Below are 23,732 nucleotides of genomic sequence, written 5' to 3'. Positions count from 1 at the left end.
TCATCAGGTCTTTGTTTTCTTCTAAAAAGTGTAATTTCCATTCAAAAAACTGTATGCTTTTTTAGGGGAAAGGAGTTTTTTTCTATGCAAGTCTTTTAATTTCTGCTTGAATTATACCAGTTTCATTAATACAGTCATTAGATTTTCCCTTTATTTGCTGTTTTTGTTGCCATACCTCTGATGATAAATCTTTTTCTTTTTTTAAACTGGTGATGTTGGGTAGATTAATCATGGATTCCTTAAGCATCTATGAAATCTGTTTATTAATGAGTTATTCTCTCATCTCTTTTCTCCTCAGATGGGAACTTATGTTTCTTTTTGTTTGTGTTTTGTTGAAGGTACGGCTTGTAGATGCAAGCTTTGTTTGGACTGAGCCCCATTCTAAGAGACTTAAAGTTAAACTAACTATTCAGAAAGAGGTAAGCTATACATAATTTTCTCAGCATGGTTTAAAGTATAGGTAGGAAAATGAGGGGCTATTAGTAAATTATATTATGACTTGAACAGCTTAAAAGGAAACAAATGCACTCTTAATTTTAACCCTTTGTTTTCTTTTGGATCATCCGCACAGATGATCAGGTCGATAGTAAGAGCAGCCATTGTTCATGATTAGTGGACTAAGTTAATCTTCTCAAAAGTCATTTTTATTTGGAATAAGATTGAAGTAAAAACATGAACTAAGGCAGTGCTTCTCAAACTTGGCTGATCATTTGACTCACAGTGACTGAATCAAACTGGATTCAACTGGATGTAAGATCCAGGAATCTATTAAAGCTTCCCAGGTGATTTCTGATGATTGCCTATGTTTGGGGACAGTTAAATTAAGGAATGTCTTCTTTTTTGAGAGTTTTCTTGGTCTCCTAAGGAAGAACTTTATACACACACACGCATATACGTGTATATATAGCTATAAAAATTCTTCAAAGAATATCCTTACAACACTTCAACTAAAGGTAAATTTGAAATGTTAATCTAATAAATCCTATGAATTAAACCTATATATCTTTCTTGAAATAGTATGACTTACGATTTTAAATGTAACTCATTTGTTGTTGATTTCCTCAAAGCATTCATGGAAGAAGATTTTAAGTTAAATATTGAAGGATCTTCTTTTAAGAAAACTATTTGTTATTAAACAGAAAGGAAGGAATGAAGGAGTGTGATTGTTTTCTTCGTCAGGTGATGAATGGTGCTATCCTTCAGCAAGTGTTTGTGGTGGATTATGTTGTTCAGCCCCAGATGTGTGGAGATTGCCATAGAGTGGAAGCTAAGGATTTCTGGAAGGCTGTGGTTCAAGTTAGGCAAAAGGTAATGAGAGAAAGATGATGTGTGAATCCTCCATCTTGTATTTCATCTTTGTCGGTTATAAATAGTGAGTAAAACCTTCTCCTTTCCCTTCTTTCCAAATCGTTCAGGCACTAGGGATATTCCAGGTCTCTGGAGCATTCACCTTTAGAAAGAGATCACTGCCACATTTTAGATAATCTTTAAAGATTGTTTCTGTTTTAAATCAGTGTTCTATATCTGTAGATGGCTTTTTTTTTTTTTTTTACATTTCATTTATTAATCTAATAATGCATTTATGTTTAGACTTTGCACAAAAAAACTTTCTACTACCTGGAACAGTTGATTTTGAAATACGGCATGCACCAGAATACACTTCGTATCAAAGACATTCATGGTGAGTTAAAATTTAAAGCATTTGAAATGATGTCAGAATTTTATTTCAACTATCCTAAGGAGTCTTTTATCTTTACTGATAATATCTAGAATAGTACTGTCCAAAAGAAATTCCTGTTAGGAAGAAAAAAATCTTAGCTCTTTATCTGCACTGTCCAACCAGTATGGTAGCCTCTAGCCATATGTAGCTATTGAGTATTTGAAATGTGGTTAGTGCATCTGGGGAGCTGAATTTTTAATTTTTTTCTATTTTAATTGAAATTTACACTAAATAGCTACCAGATGAGTAAACCAGTAACTACATTAATAGAATGTCAAGTGGTATGATAGAAATTCATCAAAAACTTATTTTATGTAGAGGTCAGTTTCTGATTGAAAGAAAATTATTTTTGAGATCTGTAAGTTGTAATATTTTTGTTTTTCATATGCCTAGCGGCATTTGTGCTGGATACATTAAGTCAAAAGGCTAAACTCAGTAATAATAAATAGTGATATACAAATGATATAATTAGATTTCTTGAAGATGGAATTTAAAAATGTTTGTGTAATTTCATAATGGCTCCTCAGAGCGTGTCCTGTCTTAGCACTTACTATTGATGTAGCATACTTTTATATACTAGTTGATGGATGAATATTTCTTTAATAATAGAAAAAATAAATATTCTTTAGCAAACTCTTAAGTCTCTTGCTAAAAGTTAATATTTTTAGTTGTAGGATGTGTATAATTTTCCTGGTTGTTAAAGTACAGGTTTAGAGATGGCTGTTCTTGAAGGAATGACCAAATTCTTGTACTACTTATTTTAAAAGTGTAAGTTCCTCTGTTACTTACTGATCTGTTAGTCATTTATCTCATATGTCTTGAGGAAAGTAATTAGAAGTGTGATTTTGGGTCCTTAAGGAAGAAATGAGTATCAGTTTTGGCACCTGGAGAAAATCTTTTAAGCTTTGTATCTGATTTGAGTGCATTACCAGTATAAGGTTAACAGTCTAAATCTGTAAAACATAGTTTACTGAATACTTATTGTGGGGAAGGTACTTTGCAGCCTGTTTAACATGGTGCTTGGCTATTTGTGGCTAGTCATCAGGCAGAAATACACCTTTGTTCTGAGTAACTGTTGGGGATTAGGGGATCCTAATATTCTAGCAAAGGAAGCAGAAAACTCTGATTATCATTCATCACCAGGGCAGAAATGTCCTTACACAGAATTTTTTGTAGCAAAAGACTTGGATACATTCTGGTACATACCTTTGCAGTCACTTTAAAAATCAAAAATGCTGGAAGTTTAACAATCCTTTTTTTCATCCAGAAGAATTAACCTATTTTTTTTTCCTCCTGCTGGTTCTTGGTTTGATGTAAATGAATCTTCTGTTTGTTTGCTTGTTTGTTTGTAACTTTGTTTTTAAAATCATAACAATTGTAAACACTTAAACAGAAATATATATGAATAAAGGACCTCTGTCCCATTTATCCACTTGTTATTCCTAGATGTAGCCCCTTAAAACAAGATATTACAATATGTATTCTGTATATAAATTGTGATAGCATTGGTTTCCCCTCATATATGAGACTGTTCTGTAATATTCTGTGACTTGCCATCTTAATATATTTAGAAACCTTTCCATATCATTGCATATAATCCTATTTTATTATTTTTAACCACTGTGGTTGTGTATTTGTTAATCAGTATGTTTTAAATTATTTAGTTGTTTCCTATTAACTGGTTTACAAGATGCTCTAGTTTTTTTGCTGCTACAAACAGTACTGTAATAAACATCCTTATGTTTGTGTGTAGTGGTTTTTCTGTGGGACCGAGTTCAGGAATTGAAATTACTAGACAAGAGTATGCAAATGTTAAATTTTTATATGTGCTGCTAGATTGTTTTCCAAAATAGTGCCAGCTTATAGTCCAATCACTTGTGAGAATTTCTGTTTTTCCAAACACTTGCCAACACTGCATAAGATTGTATTGGACTTTCTAATTTTTGCTGTTCTGATGAAGAGAATAAAGGCATCTTGTTTTTATTTTCATTTCCTTGATTACTAATGAGGGTTAACATTTTCATATGTACTGGCCATTTATGTTTATCTAATGTGAATTGTCTGTTCTGCATATATCTGTTTTTTCCTTATTTATTTTGTGTCTGTTATTCAGGATATCAATCTCATTACGTGTGTGTATTATTATATATATAGGGAGAGGAGCATGCGGAGCATGTGTTTGAGTGTGAGCCTGAGAGAGCAGATGCTTTCTTACGATGTCTCATGTCTTTTATCATCTAAATTTTTCATTTTTTAGTTTTATATAGCTATGGCTTATGACTTTATGTCTTACATAGGAAAGTTATTTATACTCCAAAGATTATTTTTAGAAGGTAAATTTTTGTTTTACTTTTGGATCTTTAATCTTACCTGGTAAGAGTTTTTCCCAGAAAGTTAACTTGCATTGTCTCAATACTTACCTACCAAGTAGTCTGTCCTTTCCCCACTGATTTGAAATATCTCCTCTCTTATATATACTAAATTCCTTTGTACACATGGCTCAGTTCTGGTTTATTTTGTCCCACTGCTTTTATTACAGTATGTAAATTATACTTTATAGTTATGTGCCCTTTTATTAATTCTTTTGTAAACCTTGGTTGATAGTGAGTAAGAGCATGGATTTTGGAACCAGATGTTGTGAATTTGAATCTCTGTCCCATGAGTTTTTTGCTGTGTGACCTTAGGCAAGTTATTTAACTTCTCTGAGCCTCAGTTTTCCCATTAATACAATAGAGAGGACGATAATAACAGTACCTCATAGGATTATAGTGAGGATTAAATAATTTATGTAAAGCTCTTAGAACTGTACCTGGTGCATAATCATGTTTATTTAGTTCTTTTCTGTATTTCAGTGACATGTTATTGTTTTCCTCGTCAAGATTTTGAATGTTTCTTGTTTTTTTGGACTATTCTATGCTTTTTGTTATTGTGGATGGCAACTTTTTTCATTATATTTTCTAAGTGATTATTGCTAGTATTTTGGAAAACTGTTGATTTTGTATGTTGATCTTTCTGAAATTTCTTAATCACTAATAGTTTACATTATGTTCTTGTGTCATATACATGATAATTTACTAGGTAAATTATTATCTGTACACAATGATAGTTTTATTTCTTCCTTTGCAGTATTATTCCCTCTTTTTTTCCCCTTTGGCTAGGAGTGGAGAATAGCATTGAGTGGTAATGTATCAGGCATTACCATCTTTCTGTGTTTCACCCCTAAATAGAATATTTGTTGAGATTTCTATCTGATACATATGCATACATAGTTATATTTAAACTGTTCTGTCCATCATGTTATCAGTTATATTAGTGACATTGAAACAATTGGAGTTTTTCCCTCTTTCTGCATAGTGTTAATCAACATGTTGAAGTTTTGTAAGAACCTGCCCATTAAGCCATCCAGTTTGGTATGAGGAAAGGGGGTAAAGGCTTTTCAACTCCTTTTATTAGGACGTTAGTCTCTTTCAGGTATTATACTGCTTCTTGAATCAATTTTAATAGCATTTTCCAAGGAAATTCACCATTTCGTCTAGCTTTTCACATACTTGGCATAAAATTGAACATGGTGTATATATCATAGTGTTAAATCTCATCCATAACTATTGTTGTGTCTTCTTTATTGTTGCTAATGTTGTTTGTCTTTTTTCATCTCCCTTCACTTCCTCTCTCCCCGTTCCCATCAGATTTGCCAAAGTTCTGTCTATTATGCTAGTTTTTTCAAAGAGTTAGCTTTAGTTTTATCAAAAAAGTCTTACTTTTTCTTAATTTTTGCTTTTGTTACTAATCCTTCTATTTAAAATTTTTTTTAATTGAGATAGAATTGTAGAATTGACATAAAACATTATATTAGTTTCACATATACAACATATTGATTGAATATTTGTGTATATTGCTGAATGATCACCCTATTAAGTCTAGTGAACATACATCACCATACATAGTTATACAATTTTTTTCCCTTCTACTTTCTTTAGTTTTTTGTTTGAATTAATTGAAAGCTTATTTTCAATTTCTAATATGTAGACTTAACAAATTTTCTTCTGAGTATCATATTGGCTCTGTAGCTGGTACTTAAAGCTGTCTTTTTCCACTACCCATTGCATATTTCTTTTTTTTCTCAGCAAGTATCTCAGCTATTTGATTCTCTTGAGTACATACCTAGGTGTAGAATTGCTGAGTCATATGGTAAATTTATATTTATCTTTTTAAGAAACTACCATAGTGTTTCCAAAGTGGCTGTATCATTTTATATTCCCGTCAGCAGTGTTTGAGGGTGCTAGTTTCTACATATCCTCATCAACACTTGCTATTGTTTCTTTTTATAAATAGCCGTTCTAGAGGATAATATGAAGTGGTATCTCATTGTGGTTTTAATTTGCATTTCCCAAATGACTATTGATGTTGATTATCGTTTCATGAGCTTATTAGCCATTTCTGTATCTTTTTTGGTGAAATAGCTGTTTAAGTGTTTTGCCCAGTTTTTGATTGGGTTGTCTGAAGTTGTAAGAGTTATTAAAATATACACTGGATACAAGCCCCTTATCACATATGATTTGTAAATATTTTCTCCTAGTTTATCTTTTCATTTTCTTAATGGGGTCTTTTTTTAAAATTGTGATAAGGACACTTAACATGAAATCTACCCTCTTAAATTTTTAAGTGTATAATACATTATAGTTGACTGTAAGTACAGTGTTATACAGCATATCTCTAGAGCTTAATCTCTTGCTTAACTGAAACTTTATGCCCATTAACTAATCACTCCTCATTTCCCCCTCCTCTCTGGCAACCATCATTCCACTGTTTAATTCAATGAGTTTGACTATTTTAGCTGCCTCATATAAGTAGAATCATGCAGTATTTGTCTTTCTGTGACTGGCTTATTTCACTTTGCATAAGGTCCTCAAGGTTAGTCCATGTTTTTGTACATTGTAGAATTTCCTTTTTAAGGCTGAATAATGTTCCATTGGAGGTATATATCACATTTTAACCATTCATCTGTTGTGGAAACAACCTAAATGTCCATCATCTTGGCTGTAGTGAATAGTGCTGCAATAAACATGGGAGATCTTGATTTCGCTTCTTTTGGATAAATACCTAGAAATAGGATTACTGGATTATATGGTAGTTCTATTTTTAATTTTTTGAAGAACATCTGGACTGTCTTCCATAGTGGCTGCACAGTTTTATATTCTCCATAGTAGTGTACAAGGGTTCCAGTAGCTCCATGTTCTCGCCAGTGCTTATTGTCTTGGGTGGTTTTTTTTGATAATAGCCATCCTGACAGGTGTGAACTGTAAACTCATTGTAGTTTGGATTTACATTTCCCTGACGATTAATAGCATCGAGCTTTTTTCGTATACCTATTTGCCATTTGTACATCTTCTTTGGAGAAACGTCTTGTTCATCTGCCTGTTGCTTACTTGGGTTATTAGTTTTTTTTTGCTGTTGAGCTGTGGGAATTCCTAATAGATTTTGGAGATTAACCCTTTTTCAGATACATGGTCTGCAAATATTTTCTCCAATTCTGTAGGTTGCTCTTTCACTGTGGTGATTGTTTCTTTTGCTGTCTGGAAGCTTTTTGAGTTTGATGTAGTCTCAGTTGTTTATTTTTGTTTTAGTTTTGGTGTCATCCGTGAAATCATTGCCAAGACCAGTGTCATGAAGCTTCTTTTGTATGTTTTCTCGTAGAAGTTCTGTAGTTTCAGGTCTTACATTTGAGTTTTTTTAATCTGTTTTGAGTTGATTTTTTAAGACGAGTTCAATTTCATTCTTTTGCATGTGGATATCCAGTTTTCCCAATGCCGTTTGTTGAAGAGACTATCATTTCCCCACCATGTATTCGTGGCACACTTGTTGAAGATCAGTTAACTGTGTATGTGTGGATTGATTCTATAGACTTGTCTTTTTGTCGATACCATACTGTTTTGATTACTGTAACTTTGTAATATATTTTGAAATTAGGATGTGTGATGCCTGCGTGAAATGGTGTCTTTTGAATTGTGAAACTTTTAAATTTTGAAGTCTATTTATCATTTTTAAATAGCATGCTTTTGGTGTCATGTTTAAGAACTCTTGTCTAATCTTTATCTGTTTCTTTCAAATGTTTTATAATTTTAGCTCTTATATTTAAGTCTAATCCTTTTGAGTTAATGTTTGTGCATGGTGTAAGGGTCTAAATTCATCTTTTCCCATGTGGATAGCCTGTTTTCCTAGTGAAAAGACTATTCTTTTCCCAATGAATTGTGTTGGATCCTCTGTCAAAGATCTATTGACTATAAATGTAAGGGTTTATTTCTGGATTCTCAAGTCTGTTCCGTAGATCTATATAATCTATCCTTCATATACTAGTACCTCACTGTCTTGACTACCTAAAGTTATTGAGTTTTGAAATTGGAAAGTGTAAATTCCTGACAACTTTGGTCACCTTCAAAATTGCTTTGGCTATTCTAAGTTATTTTAGTCTTCTAGTTAGCTGAGTTGTTTGGAAGAATATCTCTAAACATTTCTTAGCAGGTAGTTTGCTTTTAGTAATACTACTGCATTGTGATCAGAAAACATTGTAGTAATTTCTGCTGTTTGGAATTTATTGAATTTTTTTTATTCTTAGTATGTGATTATTTTATGAATATTCTATGAATTTTTGAAAATAATAGTCTTTCTTGGGACCATGTTCTACATTGTCAATTAAAGCAGCCTTGATACTTGGTTTTTCAAGTTCTATGTATCCTTCCTATTTTTGGTCAGTTTGGTCATTTTGGTTTTGATAGTCTTATACTGGTCTCCCACAGTGATTGCACGTGTGTTAACATTTGTTAATTTTATTCTTTTTAATAGTTTTTGTTTTCTGCATCTCAGTGCTGTGTTATTAGATGAATTCCTCTTGTCTTCTTGGTAGATTGTTCCATTTATTACATAAAATATCCTTCTTCTGTTTAATAGTTTTCTTCCCTTTTAACCTTGATTTTATTTTGTCTGAAATTTAAATTGGGCATCTTGTTTTGTTTTGTTAGCATTTATCGGATTTGTTTATTCTTTTGTCAAACAAGCCTTCAAGTGATAACGGCATTCCTACTGTGCTATGGCTAGAATATTATAATTAAATTGTTTAATATGCATTTAATTTTTGGTATAGTCATGTTAGTAGAGGAAAATCTTACTTTGCGGTATTATTTTAACATGGCTTTTTTCTTTAAAAGATGGTCTGGATTTCTATTATTCCTCAAAACAACATGCTCAGAAGATGGTAGAATTTCTTCAGTGTACGGTTCCCACTAGGTATGTTTTGAACGTACATGTGATTAAATCCAGGGAACTGGGAATGAACTTAGGTCATGTCCATTCTTCAGGCTTTGGCATCCTATCTTAAAATATTTAAATTATAGTAGGAATACTTACACAGTTAGTAAGCATTTATTGGATTAGCCACTTTAAGGGAAGTATTAGCCAAAGAGCATTAACAATCTCTTTGGGGAGCTAGACCTCACCCCACAATAGTAAGCACTGTAGTACTGAACCACTGGTTGAATGTGTTTAAATAAGCGAGAAGAAAAATGGGGGTAGAGGACTTTGGGGAGAAGCTTCATGGAAGAGGAAGAACTTAAGCTCATAAAATGGGGAAATTTTCGAAAGTAGAGTTTGTATTGAAAAGTGAGATTAGTGTGAACAGTGACTTGGGGCAGGCATTAGTGTGGCTTTTAATGGGTGCTATATGTAAACTAGATTAGTCTAAGCCAAGGGCATGTTTTGGAGGTTTTCAGTAGGTAAAGTTGAAAATAGGTAGGGTGCAGTCAGATTGGTGAAGGTTTTTAAATGAAGTGGATGTAATGAGGGTTCACCATAGCAGGCGTCAGGAAGCTGTTTTCAGACCTTGGATAGTAATGATTTGATTTGATGAAAATTTATATTCTCGAGACTATACAAGTAAGGACCTTTGTTTTTTTTATTACGATTAACTTTTTCTCTTAACAGATACAAAGCCTCACAGAGATTGATCTCTCAGGATGTCCATAGTAATACATACAATTACAAAAGCACTTTTTCTGTGGAAATTGTTCCAATATGCAAGGTACTTTTTCTCATTTAATTAATCCATGTCCTTCTTAATTGGTTTATATGTAATTATTAGGTCCTGGTTTCCTTCTGGGATTGGTTAAACATTTAGAAAACTTCCTTCTTAATGATTTCTGACACATTTCAGCCGTGTTAAAAAGATGTTTAAAAGTAATCATGCTTAAAATTATAAAGTTTTGGTGTACTAATTAAAAGGCCTGGTTGCAGTTTTTATGGTGCAAATTCCTTAAACTTTGCGATCCTAGTGGACACTTGACAGTTCTGTGAAACTTTGAATACAGGAAATTACTTTAAAATAATTATCAGTGAACCACTTTGTGGAATATATGCAAACTGGATTTTGGCATGATAAAATTAAACAGTATTGTGGAAAGGAGATCATAGAATTATTTTTGTGATTTTTTTAAAAATTTATTTATTTTTGGCTGTGTTGGGTCTCCGTTGCTGCACGTGGGCTTTCTCTAGTTGCGGCGAGCGGGGGGCTGCTCTTCGTTGTGGTGTGCGAGCTTCTCATGGCGGTGGCTTCTCTTGTTGAGGAGCATGGACTCTAGGCACGCAGGCTTCAGTAGTTGTGGCTCGTGGGCTTTAGAGAGCAGGCTCAGTAGTTGCGGCACATGGGCTTAGTTGCTCCACAGCATGTGAGATCTTCCCGGACCAGGGCTCGAACCCATGTCCCCTGCACTGGCAGGTGGATTCTTAACCACTTCGCCACCAGGGAAATCCCTGTGATTTTAAAAATATAATCTGAATAACACTTAAGACATAGATTATCATTTCATTAATTGTACTAAGGTAAAACTCTGCTTCAAAAAATATAAATGAATTAAAATTCAACAAATAGTTATTGAGGATCTGTTGTATAGAAGGCTGTGTGTTAAGAATTATGTAGTAGAGGTCACTGCCACGTAGGAACTTGCATGTCCATGTTTAAACCACTAATAATAAATGCCATAATTTATTGTGAGCATTCTACATAAAGTTATTATCTCTTATATTATACTTATTATTATAAGTATATTTCACCTTTTCAAGTCTCACAACAACGGGAGTAAATCATATCATCATTTGAAGATGAGGAAGTTGAAGCTTGGGGAGGTTAGATGACTTGCCCAAAGTTACATAACTACAAAATAATGAAGCCAGGATTTGTGTCTAGGTCTGTGACTCCGAGGCTTTAAAGTTATCACCAATTTATGGTGTAGCACAGTACCAGGGATGAAATGATGGCTTAAAACCAAGTCAGCAAATTTTTTCTGTAAAGGGCCAGATAGTAAATATTTTCAGATTTTAGGCTGTATAATCGGTTTTGCAACTACTCATCTGTGCTGTTGTTGCACAAAAGTAGCCATAGATAATAGGTAAATGAAGGGCTGAGGCTGTGTTCCAGCAAAACTTTATTTACAAAAATTTGGCCTGAGGATCTTATTTGCAGACTCCTAGTTTAAAACAGTGAACATTTTCCTGGTGCAAAACTGGGGAAATATGAATCTAGGGGTGAGGGCATATTTAGGCCATGTGTATTAAGTGCTCTGAGTGACTCATACAGGTATCTGGATGAATACACAGTGTAAAGAAGTTTTTTCATTAATCTTTGGAGACTCTTACTAAATTAAAAAAAAAGAAAAGAAAAAGGACTGAACTAGGTGCCATTAGGGAGGCACAGAATGTCCCTTCAGTGGGGGAGCCTTGTGAATAGATACAGCTTAAAATATAACCCAGATCCTCTTTATATTTTAATAACAGCTTAAAAACAGATAACCACATTGGTGGTAATATCTCCTGATGCACACATCATAGGCATATGTGCTTTTAAGGGGGCATTAGATCTTTGATTTCATATTGGTACATGTAGACAAGAAGGAGGAACACGTGGCTCCTCTGAAATTAATTTTTTTTTTAATAATGGTTATGTTGTTTTAAAAAATTAATTTATTTTTAGCTGTGTAGGGTCCTCATTGCTGCATGAGGGCTTTCTCTAGTTGCGGCGAACGGGGGCTACTCTTCGTTGCGGTGCGTGGGCTTTTCATTGCGGTGGCTTCTCTTGTTGCAGAGCATGGGCTCTGGGCGCGGGCTTCAGTAGTTGTGGCGCGCAGGCTTAGTTGCTCTGCGGCATGTGGGACCTTTGCGGACTAGGGGTCGAACCCATGTCCCCTGCATTGGCAGGTGGATTCTTAACCACTGTGCCACCAGGGAAGTCCCTGAAATTAATTTTTATAGAGATTAAATGAAGTCACAAATAGATTAGAAAATCACTCTCCTTCTGGTGTTTATAATACTTTGCTTGGAATGTACACTGTATTAACATGGAGTAAAAAGCAGGCATTCACACTTCAATAAAATTGAAACAAACAATAGTTTGGTGACTAGGATCTGTAAAATATTTTTTAAAGCATTTTTATTAAGACAGATATTCCCATCTTAAGAAGGTGTAGCTTATTTTCTGTTTCTTTAAGGTCTGGTTCTTTTTTTTAGGCCCTTTGTTGATACATAGAATTAAAAATGACATTTTGGTTTGGGCAAATGCACTTGGATCAGCTTTACATTGATGAGTGTTTATTGGAGACTGTTACTTAGGATTTCCTTCACACTAAATGTTAGTTCTTATGCCTAGGATAATGTTGTTTGTCTGTCTCCAAAACTGGCACAAAGCCTGGGAAACATGAACCAGATTTGTGTGTGTATTCGAGTAACCAGCGTCATCCATCTCATAGATCCAAATACCCTACAAGGTAAGTTTTCGAAATTATTTGCCTTGACGGTTCTGTCCAGCAAGCAGTAATAATTTGTTAATGTTGTTAATTTTATCAAGCATTCTTAGTAACATTGTTTTAAAAAACTACTGTACAGTGGTTAAAATTTTTACCGTACAGCGTTTTAAAATACTGGAATTTTTAAAGCTTTTAATAAGTTATCCTTGTATTTTTTTGTTTGAAGAAAGATTTCTGGGAACTTTTAAATTTTTATTAGTTGTATTCCATTTAGAGTACAATTGCTTTACAATGGTGTGTTAGTTTCTGCTTTATAACAAAGTGAATCAGCTATACATATATCCCCATATCTCCTCCCTCTTGCGTCTCCCTCACACCCTCCCTATCCCACCCCTCTGTGTGGTCACAGAGCACCGAGCTGATCTCCCTGTGCTATGCAGCTGCTTCCCACTAGCTATCTCTTTTACATTTGGTAGTGTATATATGTCCATGGCACTCTCTCACTTCGTCCCAGCTTACCTTTCCCCCTCCCCGTGTCCTCAAGTCCATTCTCTATGTCTGCGTCTTTATTCCTGTCCTGCTCCTAGGTTCTTCAGGACCATTTTTTTTTTTTGATTCCATATATATGTGTTAGCATACTGTATTTGTTTTTCTCTTTCTGACTTACTTCACTCTGTATGACAGACTCTAACTCCATCCACCCACTACAAATACCTCCATTTCGTTTCTTTTTATGGCTGAGTAATATTCCATTGTATATATGTGCCACATCTTCTTTATCCATTCATCTGTCGATAGACACTAAGGTTGCTTCCATGTCCTGGCTATTGTAAATAGAGCTGCAGTGAACATTGTGGTACATGACTCTTTCTGAATTATGGTTTTCTCAGGGTATATGCCCAGTAGTGGGATTGCTGGGTCGTATGGTAGTTCTACCATAGTAGTGATAAATGGGAGTGATTCCTTAATTTGTCTTTCAGATTTTTCACCATTAGTGTATAGGAATGCAAGAGATTTCTGTGCATTAATTTTGTATCCTGCTACTTTACCAAATCCATTGATTAGCTCTAGTAGTTTTCTGGTAGCATCTTTAGGATTCTCTACATATAGTATCATGTCATCTGCAAACAGTGACAGTTTTACTTGTTCTTTTCCGATTTGGATTCCTTTTATTTCTTTTTCTTCTCTGATTGCTGTGGCTAAAACTTCCAAAACTATGTTGAATAATAGTGGTAAGAGTGGGCAACCTTGTCTTGTTCCTGATCTTAGTGGAAATGGTTTCAGTTTTTCACCATTGAAAACGATGTTGGCTGTGGGTTTGTCATATATGGCCTTTATTACATTCGGGTAAGTTCCCTCTATGCCTACTTTCTGGAGGGTTTTTATCATAAATGGGTGTTGAATTTTGTCAAAAGCCATTTCTGCATGTATTGAGATGATCATATGGTTTTTATCCTTCAATTTGTTAATATGGTGTATCACATTGATTGATTTGTGTATATTGAAGAATCCTTGCATTCCTGGGATAAACCCCACTTGATCATGGTGTATGATCCTTTTAAGTGCTGTTGGATTCTGTTTGCTAGTATTTTGTTGAGGATTTTTGCATCTATGTTTATCAGTGATATTGGCCTGTAGTTTTCTTTTTTTGTGATATCTTTCTCTGGTTTTGGTATGAGGGTGATGGTGGCCTCATAGAATGAGTTTGGGAGTGTTCCTCCCTCTGCTATATTTTGGAAGAGTTTGAGAAGGAGAGGTGTTAGCTCTTCTCTAAATGTCTGATAGAATTCACCTATGAAGCCATGTGGTCCTGGGCTTTTGTTTGTTGGAAGATTTTTAATCACAGTTTCAAATTCAGTGCTTGTGATTGGTCTGTTTATATTTTCTATTTCTTCCTGGTTCAGTCTTGGAAGGTTGTGCTTTTCTAAGAATTTGTCCATTTCTTCCAGGTTGTCCATTTTATTGGCATAGAGTTGCTTGCAGTAATCTCATGATCGTTTGTATTTCTGCAGTGTCAGTGGTTACTTCTCCTTTTTCATTTCTAGTTCTATTGATTTGAGTCTTTTTTTCTAGATGAGTCTGGCTAATGGTTTATCAATTTTGTTTATCTTTGCAAAGAAGCAGCTTTTAGTTTTATTGATGTTTGCTGTCGTTTCCTTCATTTCTTTTTTATTTATTTCTGATCTGATCTTTATGATTTCTTTCCTTCTAACATTGGGTTTTTTTTGTTCTTCTTTCTCTAATTGCTTTAGGTGTAAGGTTAGGTTGTTTATTTGAGATGTTTCTTGTTTCTTAAGGTAGGATTGTATTACTGTAAACTTCCCTCTTAGCACTGCTTTTGCTGCATCCCATAGATTTTGGGTGGTCGTGTCTTCATTGTCATTTGTTTCTAGGTATTTTTTGATTTCCTCTTTGATTTCTTCAGTGATCTCTGGGTTATTAAGTAGTGTATTGTTTAGCCTCCATGTGTTTCTATTTTTTATAGATTTTTTCCTGTAATTGACATCTAGTCTCAACGTTGTGGTCAGAAAAGATACTTGATATGATTTCAGTTTTCTTAAATTTACCAAGGCTTGGTTTGTGACCCAAGATATGATCTATCCTGGAGAATGTTCCATGAACACTTGAGAAGAAAGTGTATTGTGTTGTTTTTGGATGGAATGTCCTATAAATATCAATTAAGTCCATCCTGTTTAATGTATCATTTAAAGCTTGTGTTTCCTTATTTATTTTCATTTTGGGTGATCTGTCCATTGGTGAAAGTGAGGTGTTAAAGTCCCCTACTATGATTGTGTTACTGTCAGTTTCCCCTTTTATGGCTGTTAACATTTGCCTTATGTATTGAGGTGCTCCTATGTTGGGTGCATAAATATTTACAATTGTTATATCTTCTTCTTGGATCGATGCCTTGATCATTATGTAGTGTCCTTCTTTGTCTCTTGTAATAGTCTTTATTTTGCAGTCTATTTTGTCTGATATGAGAATTGCTACTCCAACTTTCTTTTGATTTCCCATTTGCATGGAATATCTTTTTCCATCCCCTGACTTTCAGCCTGTATGTGTCCCTAGGTCTGAAGTGGGTCTCTTGTAGACAGCATATATACGGGTCTTGTTTTTGTATCCATTCAGCCAGTGTATGTCTTTTGGTTGCAGCATTTAATCCGTTTACATTTAAGGTAATTATTGATATGTATGTTCCTATTCCCATTTTCTTAATTGTTTAGGGTTTGTTATTGTAGGTCTTTTCCTTCTCTTGTGTTTCCTGTGCAGAGAAGTTCCTTAGTATTTGTTGTAAAGCTGGTTTGGTGGTGCTGAATTCTCTTTTAGCTTTTGCTTGTCTGTAAAGGTTTTAATTTCTCCATCGAATCTGAGATCCTTGCTGGGTATAGTAATCTTGGTTGTAGGTTTTTCCGTTTCATCACTTTAAATATGTCCTGCCACTCCCTTCTGGCTTGCAGAGTTTCTGCTGAAAGATCAGCTATTTACCTTATGAGGATTCTGTATGTTATTTGTTGTTTTTCCCTTGGTGCTTTTAATATTTTTTCTTTGTATTTAATTTTTGATAGTTTGATTAATATGTGTCTTGGAGTGTCTCTCCTTGGATTTATCCTGTATGGGACCCTCCTTGGATTTATCCTGTATGGGACCTTCCTGGACTGGGTTGACTATTTCTTTTCCCATATTAGGGAAGTTTTCAACTATAATCTCTTCAAATATTTTCTCAGTCCCTTTCTTTTTCTCTTCTTCTTCTGGGACCCCTATAATTCGAATGTTGGTGCATTTAATGTTGTCCCAGAGGTCTCTGAGCCTGCCCTCAATTCTTTTCATTCTTTTTTCTTTATTCTGCTCTGCAATAGTTATTTCCACTGTTTTATCTTCCAGGTCACTTATCTGTTCTTATGCCTCAGTTTTTCTGCTATTGATTCCTTCGAGAGAATTTTTAATTTCATTTATTGTGTTGTTCATCATTGTTTGTTTGCTCTTTAGTTCTTCTAGGTCTGTGTTAAACATTTCTTGTATTTTCTCCGTTCTCTTTCCAAGATTTTGGATCATCTTTACTATCATTACTCTAAACTTTTTTTTCAGGTAGACTGCCTATTTCCTCTTCATTTGTTTGGTCTGGTGGGTTTTTACCTTGCTCCTTCATCTGCTGTGTGTTACTCTGTCTTCTCGTTTTGCTTAACTTACTGTGTTTGGGGTCTCCTTTTCGCAAGCTGCAGGTTCGTAGTTCCCATTGTTTTTGGTGTCTTCCCCCAGTGGCTAAGGTTGGTTCAGTGGGTTGCGTAGGCTTCCTGGTGGAGGGCACTGGTGCCTGTGTTCTGGTGGATGAAGCTGGATATTGTCCAGGGCAGTACTGCGTCTGGGATGTGTTTTGGGGTGCCTGTTACCTTATTATGATTTTAGGCAGCCTCTCTGCTAATGGGTGGGGTTGTGTTCCTGCCTTGCTAGTTGTTTGGCATAGGGTGTCCAGCACTGTAGCTTGCTGGTCGTTGAGTCGAGCTGGGTCTTAGTGTTGAGATGGAGATCTCTGGGAGAGTTTTCGCCGTTTGATATCACGTGGAGTCGGGAGGTTTCTGGTGGACCAATGTCCTGAACTTGGCTCTCCCACCTCAGAGTCATAGACCTGACACCCGGCCGGAGCACCAAGACCCTGTCAGCCACGTGGCTTCTGGGGCCGCCAGTGTAGGTGAAAGTATAGGTGGAGTCTGAGTATCTGAAATCCACCTCACGGGTTGCTGCTGCTGAAACCCTGGAAGCAGGCTCGGACACTCTGGGCATTCACCTGGGACTGCATTTGATGGCTTTTGAAATACTTCAGTTCTTTTGTTCTTTAATGCTCTTTGTGTATTCTTAGTTGCAGATATTGATGGCAACACTTTTTGGAGTCATCCTTTCAATAGTTTATGCCATCCCAAACAGCTAGAGGAGTTTATTGTTATGGAATGCAGCATAGTCCGAGATCTAAAACGCAATGCAGGTGCTGGAATGATATCAAAAAAGGTAAGTTCCATCCTGGTTACCTCTCCCTAGCCCCCAACTTACTGTTTTAGTGGCCCTCTCTCTTTTTTTGTTTCTTTGTTTTTTAAATTTGTTTGTAATTCCAAAATGTGGTTCCAAAGAAGCTAACAGCACATTCAGTTAAAAATGCATTCTGTGTTTGTATGCCATTTGCTTTTAACATGTGGTCATTGTGGTGAAAACTATCAGACTTACACTATCTAGTAAGTTAACTTTTTCTCTTTAATATTGGAAAAATTAAAAAAATACTATTATGTAAAAGCATTTCCTTTCCTTTTGTACAGAAGGACCAAATGACAAGCGTAACCCTCTCTTGCTTTTTAAAAAATTTCAAACATTTTGAATTAAATATATATATCATCAGTAAATACTGAATACTTCAATAATCATCTCTAAAACATAGAAACATTTTCTGTATAATCAAAGTACTATCATACATATAAACTGCATAGTTTGCCAGATTTCCTTATTTGTCCGAAAGTGCCTTTTATGGTTTGTTCAAACCAGTGTCTAGTTGGGGACTGTATATTGAATGTGAATATTGTACCTCTTAAATATTTAATAACAGCCCACCCCTTTTTTTTTCTAATTCATTTTTTTATGATACCAACTTCCTAATGCAACTAGGGCATTTATTTATCTTGTGGATCTAGTCATATTGTTTCCTCATGATGTCAGTTAACTTGCTTTGTAATCTCTTATAGTTCCTTTAAACTGGAAAATGGATCTAAAGTCTTATTTAAGTTTAGGTTAATTTTTTTTTGGCAGAACATTTCAGAGGTGATGCTACGTACCTTTTATGATATATCAAGAGGCAAGTAATGTTTGGCTGTTTATCTGATAGCCAGGTCTCTCCATTGTAATTTATGAATTTTTTCCTTTTGCTACTACCCTGCCTCCCTTCTTCCTTCCTCCCTCCCTCCCTCTCAGATCGCCTCAAATGTAGCCAGTAGGAGCCCCTTCAGAATAGTTTGTTTCCTTCAAAAAATTTTTTTTTAATGACTTACTTTTTTTAGAGCACTTTTAGGTTCACAGCAAAATTAAGAGGAGGTAAAAGATTTTCTGTATACTTCTTGCCTCCGCACATGTGTAGCCTCCGCCATTATCAAATGCCCTTCTCCTGCCAAAAGAGTGGTACATTTGTTACAATTGATGAATCTACATCGACACAGTGTAATCACCCAATGTCCATATTGTACATTAGGATTCCCTCTTGGTATTGTACTTTCTATGGGTTTGGACAAATGTATAGTGACATGTATTCATCACTATGATATCATGCCGGATATTTTCACTGACCTTAAAATCCTCCGTGCTCTGCCTGTTCATCCTTCCCTCACTCCTAACCCCTGGCAATCACTGATTTTTTTTTTTTGATACTGTCTGTATAGTTTTGCCTTTTCCAGAGTGTCATATAATTGGACTCATACAGTCTTTTCATATTGGCTTCTTTCACTTAGTAATGTGCATTTAAATTTTCTCCATGTATTTTCACGGCTTAATAGCTCTTTTTTTTTTAAGTGCCAAATAATATTGTTTTGATGTGCCACAGTTTACTCATTCACTGACTGAAGAACATATTGGTTGCTTCCAAGTTTTGGCAGTTATCAATAAAGTTGCTATAAACATTCTTTTGCATGTTTTTGTGTGGACATGGGTTTTCAGCTTCTTTGTGTAAATACCAAGCAGCATGTTTGTTGGATCATTTGGTAAGAGTATGTTTAGTTTTGTAAGAAACTGCCAAACTGTCTTCCATAGTGGTGGCATCATCTTGCATTCCCACCAATAACGTGTGAGAGTTCCTGTTGCTCCACATCTTCACCAACATTTGATGTCAGGATTTTGGATTTGTCAGTGTTTAGGGCCTTCCTAATAGGTATATAGTAGTATCTCATTGTCATTTTAATTTGTATTTCCCTGATGACACATGATGAGGAGTATTTTCTCATGCTTATTTGCCATCTGTATGTCTGTTTCGGTGAGGTGTCTGTTAAGGTCTTTGCCCCATTTTTTAATCAGGTTGTTTTCTTATTTTTGAGTTTTAAGAGTTATTTGTATATTTTGGTTAAAAGTCCTTTGTCAGATATGTTTTTTGCAAATATTTTCTCCCAGTGTGGTTTATCATCTTACTCTCTTGACATTGTCTTTCATAGAGCAGAAGTTTCTAATTTTAATGAAGTCCAGGTTATCAACTATTCTTTCATGGATCCTGCCTTTGTTACTGTATTGAAAAAGTCATTGCCAAACCCACGTTCAGCTAGATTTTCTCCTTTGTTATCTTCTAGGAGTTTTATAGTTGTGTGTTGTACACTTAGGTCTATGATCCATTTTGAGTTAATTTTTGTGAAGGGTGTGAGGTTTGTGTCCAGATTGACTTTTTTTTTTTTTTTTTGCGTGTCAATGTCCAGTTATTCTAGCACCATTAGTTGAAAAGACTGTCTTTGTTCCATTGTATTGCCTTTGCTCCCTTGTCAAAGATCAGTTCACTGTATTTATTTGGGTATATTTCTGGGCTCTCTTATTTTGTTCCATTGATGTATAATATTTGTTTATTCTTTTGTCAGTACCAGACTGTCACGATTACTGTAGCATTATAGTAAGTCTTCAAGTTGGGTAGTGTCAGTCCTACAACTTTGTTCTTCTCTTTCAAAATTGTGTTGACTGTTCAGAATCTCTTGTCTCGGTATAACTTTAAAAACAGTTGTCGATATCCACAGACTATCTTATTGGAATTTTTTTTTAATTGAAACATAGTTGACATACAACAGTATGTTATTTTCAGGTGTACTACACAAGTGATTTGATATTTTCATGCATTATGAAATGATCACCCTGATAAGTCTAGTTACCATCTGTCCCCATACAAAGTTATTACAGTATTACTGACCATATTCCTTATGCTGTAATTATGCCTCTGTGGCTAAACTTGTTGGGATTTTGATTGGAATTGCATGAATCTGTAGGTCAAGTTGGGCAGAACTTACATCTTGACAATATTGAGTTTTCCTGTCTGTGAACATGGAACATCTCTCTGTTTTAGTTCTTTGATTTTGTTCATCAGAGTTTTGTAGTTTTCCTCATACAGATCTTATACATATTTGGTTAGATTTACACCTAAGTATTTCATTTTTGTAGGGGTGCTAATGTAAACGGTATTTTTAAAATTCAAATTCCACTTTTTTATGTTGGTATATAGGAAAGTGACTTTCGTTTATAACCTTGTATCCTATAACCTTGCTATATTCTGGGAGCTCTTTGGTCCGTTTAAATTTTCTATGTAGATGACCATGTCATCTGCAAAGATAAGTTTATTTTTTCCTTTCCAATTTATTTACCTTTCATTTCCTTTTCTTATCTTTTATATTAGCTAGGGTTTCCAGTAGGATATTGAAAATGAGTAGTGAGAGGGGACATTCTTGCCTTGTACCTGATCTTAGTGGGAAAGCTGCAAGTTTCTCACCATTAAGTATAATGTTAGGTTTAAGGTTTTTTTTTTTTAATAGATATTCTTTATCAGGTGGAGAAGTTCCCCTCTATTTCTAGTTTACTGAGAGGCTTTTTTTTTTTATCATGAATGGGTGTTGGATTTTGTCAAATGCTTTTTCTTTATTGATATCATCATGTGATTTTTTTTCCTTTTTAACCTGTTGATATGATTGATGGGCTACATTAATTTGATTTTCACATGTTGAACCAGCCTTGCATACATGGGTTAAATCCCACTTGGTAATGGTGTACAGTTCTTTTATGTTTTGTTGAGGATTTTTGAATCTGTGTTCATGAGAGATTGGTCTGTAGATTACTTTCCTTGTAATGTCTTTGTCTGGTATTGGTTTTAAGGTAATGTTGACCTTGTAAATGAGTTAGGAAGTATTCCCTCTGTTTCTGCCTTATGGAAAAGATTCTAGAGGAATGGTATAATTTCTACCTTAAATGTTTGTTAGAATTCACCAGTGAATCCATCAGGGCCTGGTGCTTTCTATTTTACTAATTATTGACTCAATTTCCTTAATAGATATAGGTCTATTCCTTTGTCCTTTTGACATGACTTTCCTAGTCTTTGAAAGCATCCTTACTTTGTGGGACAACACTGCAACATTTAGGTGTTCCAAAATCACATTGTGTAATTCCTACCCCATATCTGAAATCAGGTGTTTCTTCAAGGATGTAAGTCTGATTTCTTCTACTATAAAATAGTATTTAGAGGCCCCCCCAAACTGTATACTAACAGTGCTCCTTTCTATTGAGGTAATATTGTGTCTTGAGACAAAAAAAACTTCCGATAACTTGAGAAAATCAATGGGAATGGAAGAATTACTTTTCATATTTTTCTTTAAAATAGAAAATTTAATAATATGATTAAGAAAAAACGTTTAGGGCTTCCGTGGTGGTGCAGTGGTTAAGAATCCGCCTGCCAATGCAGGGGACACGGGTTCGAGCCCTGGCCTGGGAAGATCCCACATGCTGTGGAGCAACTGAGCCTGTGCTCTAGAGCCTGTGTTCTGCAACAAGAGAAGCCAAGACAATGAGAAGCCCGCGCACCACAACGAAGAGTAGCCCCCACTTGCCTCAACTAGAGAAAGCCCATGAGCAGCAACAAAGACTCAATACAGCCAAAAATAAAAACAAATTAATAAATAAATTTATTTAAAAAAAAAAAAGAACAAACGTTTATCATTTAAGCACCACCACTTCCCCTCAGGCATATATAAAACTTTCTTTGCTTTCAAAATATGCATTTAGCTAGAATTTAGTGTTTCCCTGGTAATTCAATTTTTTTTCCAGTTTTTTCCTAAATCTGGGACCTGTCTGTTATTTCAGTTTCTTCCTCTCTCTCTACCTCTTCTTTTCACCTCTTTGAGATTCCTTAATTCTATCTATAATTCTTAGTATTTTGCTCTTGATCCCATTTTACTTGGTTCTGTTTTTGTTAGTAAAAGGTATTGGCATGTGCTATACTTCATTCAGCCGGGAAGTTTGAAATGTCAGTTAAAATTGCTTGTAAAATTCCATGTTGGAAAGGGACTTTAATGGTTTTCTGCTTTAAAAGTTCAAACTTGAGATGATGTTTCCATGGTAAATAGTTTTAAAAAAAGTTACACCTCAAAATAGTAGACATTCAAAAAACTGATGACGATTTGGGTTCTGTTGTGGTAGTGGTGCTGCTGGGATTGCTAGATTATTTTCTCTGAAGCCGGTTTTTTTTAACCTTATGTGTAAAGCAAGGGGTTGCTTAAGATATTTTCTGGATTTAAGATTCCCCTACTTTTTTAGTTATTCTTTTTGCTCAGTCTGTGTTGGCCCATCTCCCTGTGAGAACATTTCTTTTGAAAATTCTACATATGTGTCTGTTTTTAGGTGACAATGTTAATGTTTTATAAAAGCCTTGAATAAAATCTTAACAAAAATATTTATTTTATGAATTACTTATGAGTCTTTTTCTGTACTCATAATTTAGTAATTTGTTAATTTTGACAGTGTTTCAGAGATCTGGAAAATAAAACAATTTCTGTCTTTAAAATGAAAATCGGAAAACCAAAATCAACATTGTATCTAACTTTTCTATGAGATGCTTTTTAAGTTATGCCTAGATTATTGAAGAGTTCATTTTCTTTCCTGTTAAGCATACCCTCGGGGAAGTCTGGGTACAGAAAACATCTGAAATGAATACAGATAAACAGTATTTTTGTCGCACTCATTTGGGACATCTTCTAAATCCTGGAGACCTGGTGTTGGGGTTTGTATTATTTTATAGTATTTTAAACTGCCGACTAGCATTGCAGAGTTTCTCTGGGAGCCAGCAAAGCTATCTAAAATAAAGTTGTTTATCCTAAAAAGAATTTAAGAGTTCTTAGGAGCCATATAGCTCACTTTATTATTGATAACTAAATGAAATTATTGATTGGACAGAAGCCCATAGTTATTCCATTTTGGCCATCATCTTAGAGTCATTTATTACAAGATTTTGAGTAATTGAACCCTGAAGTAGTATGATCAGATTATGTTTGTAGTTTTTTGAGGGAGCAGGTAGTTTTTTATTATGCATATGCTGTTGTTAAAATATTTCACTTTTAAAATATGGCAGCTATACATGTAAGGGGTCTTTTTAGCCATAGGATAGTCCATTCTGATGCAGAGCTTATAAGCATACCTTAAACATTATTTTTGCTCTTAGGGTTTCAGTTCCTTTTACTAGAGAATGAGGGGTG

The 23,732-nt window shown here is 34.8% G+C and overlaps 1 protein-coding gene across 3 annotated transcripts in view; it reads left to right on the top strand.

Annotated features, from left to right (window-relative positions):
* NMD3 (NMD3 ribosome export adaptor) overlaps positions 1-23,732 on the top strand; it is a 147,408-nt gene that overhangs the window by 111,535 nt on the left and 12,141 nt on the right. For all 3 annotated transcript variants that reach the window (XM_082394091.1, XM_082394092.1, XM_082394093.1), the window contains 8 exons: positions 339-419; positions 1,180-1,308; positions 1,591-1,681; positions 8,923-9,001; positions 9,695-9,791; positions 12,408-12,525; positions 17,360-17,505; positions 23,148-23,260. In XM_082394091.1, coding sequence (XP_082250217.1) covers positions 339-419; positions 1,180-1,308; positions 1,591-1,681; positions 8,923-9,001; positions 9,695-9,791; positions 12,408-12,525; positions 17,360-17,505; positions 23,148-23,260 — 854 coding nt within the window. The remainder of the gene's footprint in view (positions 1-338; positions 420-1,179; positions 1,309-1,590; positions 1,682-8,922; positions 9,002-9,694; positions 9,792-12,407; positions 12,526-17,359; positions 17,506-23,147; positions 23,261-23,732) is intronic.

The sequence above is a fragment of the Balaenoptera borealis genome, assembly GCF_965194805.1.
Source record: "Balaenoptera borealis genome assembly, chromosome: 5".
Classification (NCBI taxonomy): domain Eukaryota; kingdom Metazoa; phylum Chordata; class Mammalia; order Artiodactyla; family Balaenopteridae; genus Balaenoptera; species Balaenoptera borealis.
The sequence above is the reverse complement of the archived record's forward strand: the minus strand, read 5'-3'. Positions and strand labels throughout refer to the sequence as shown.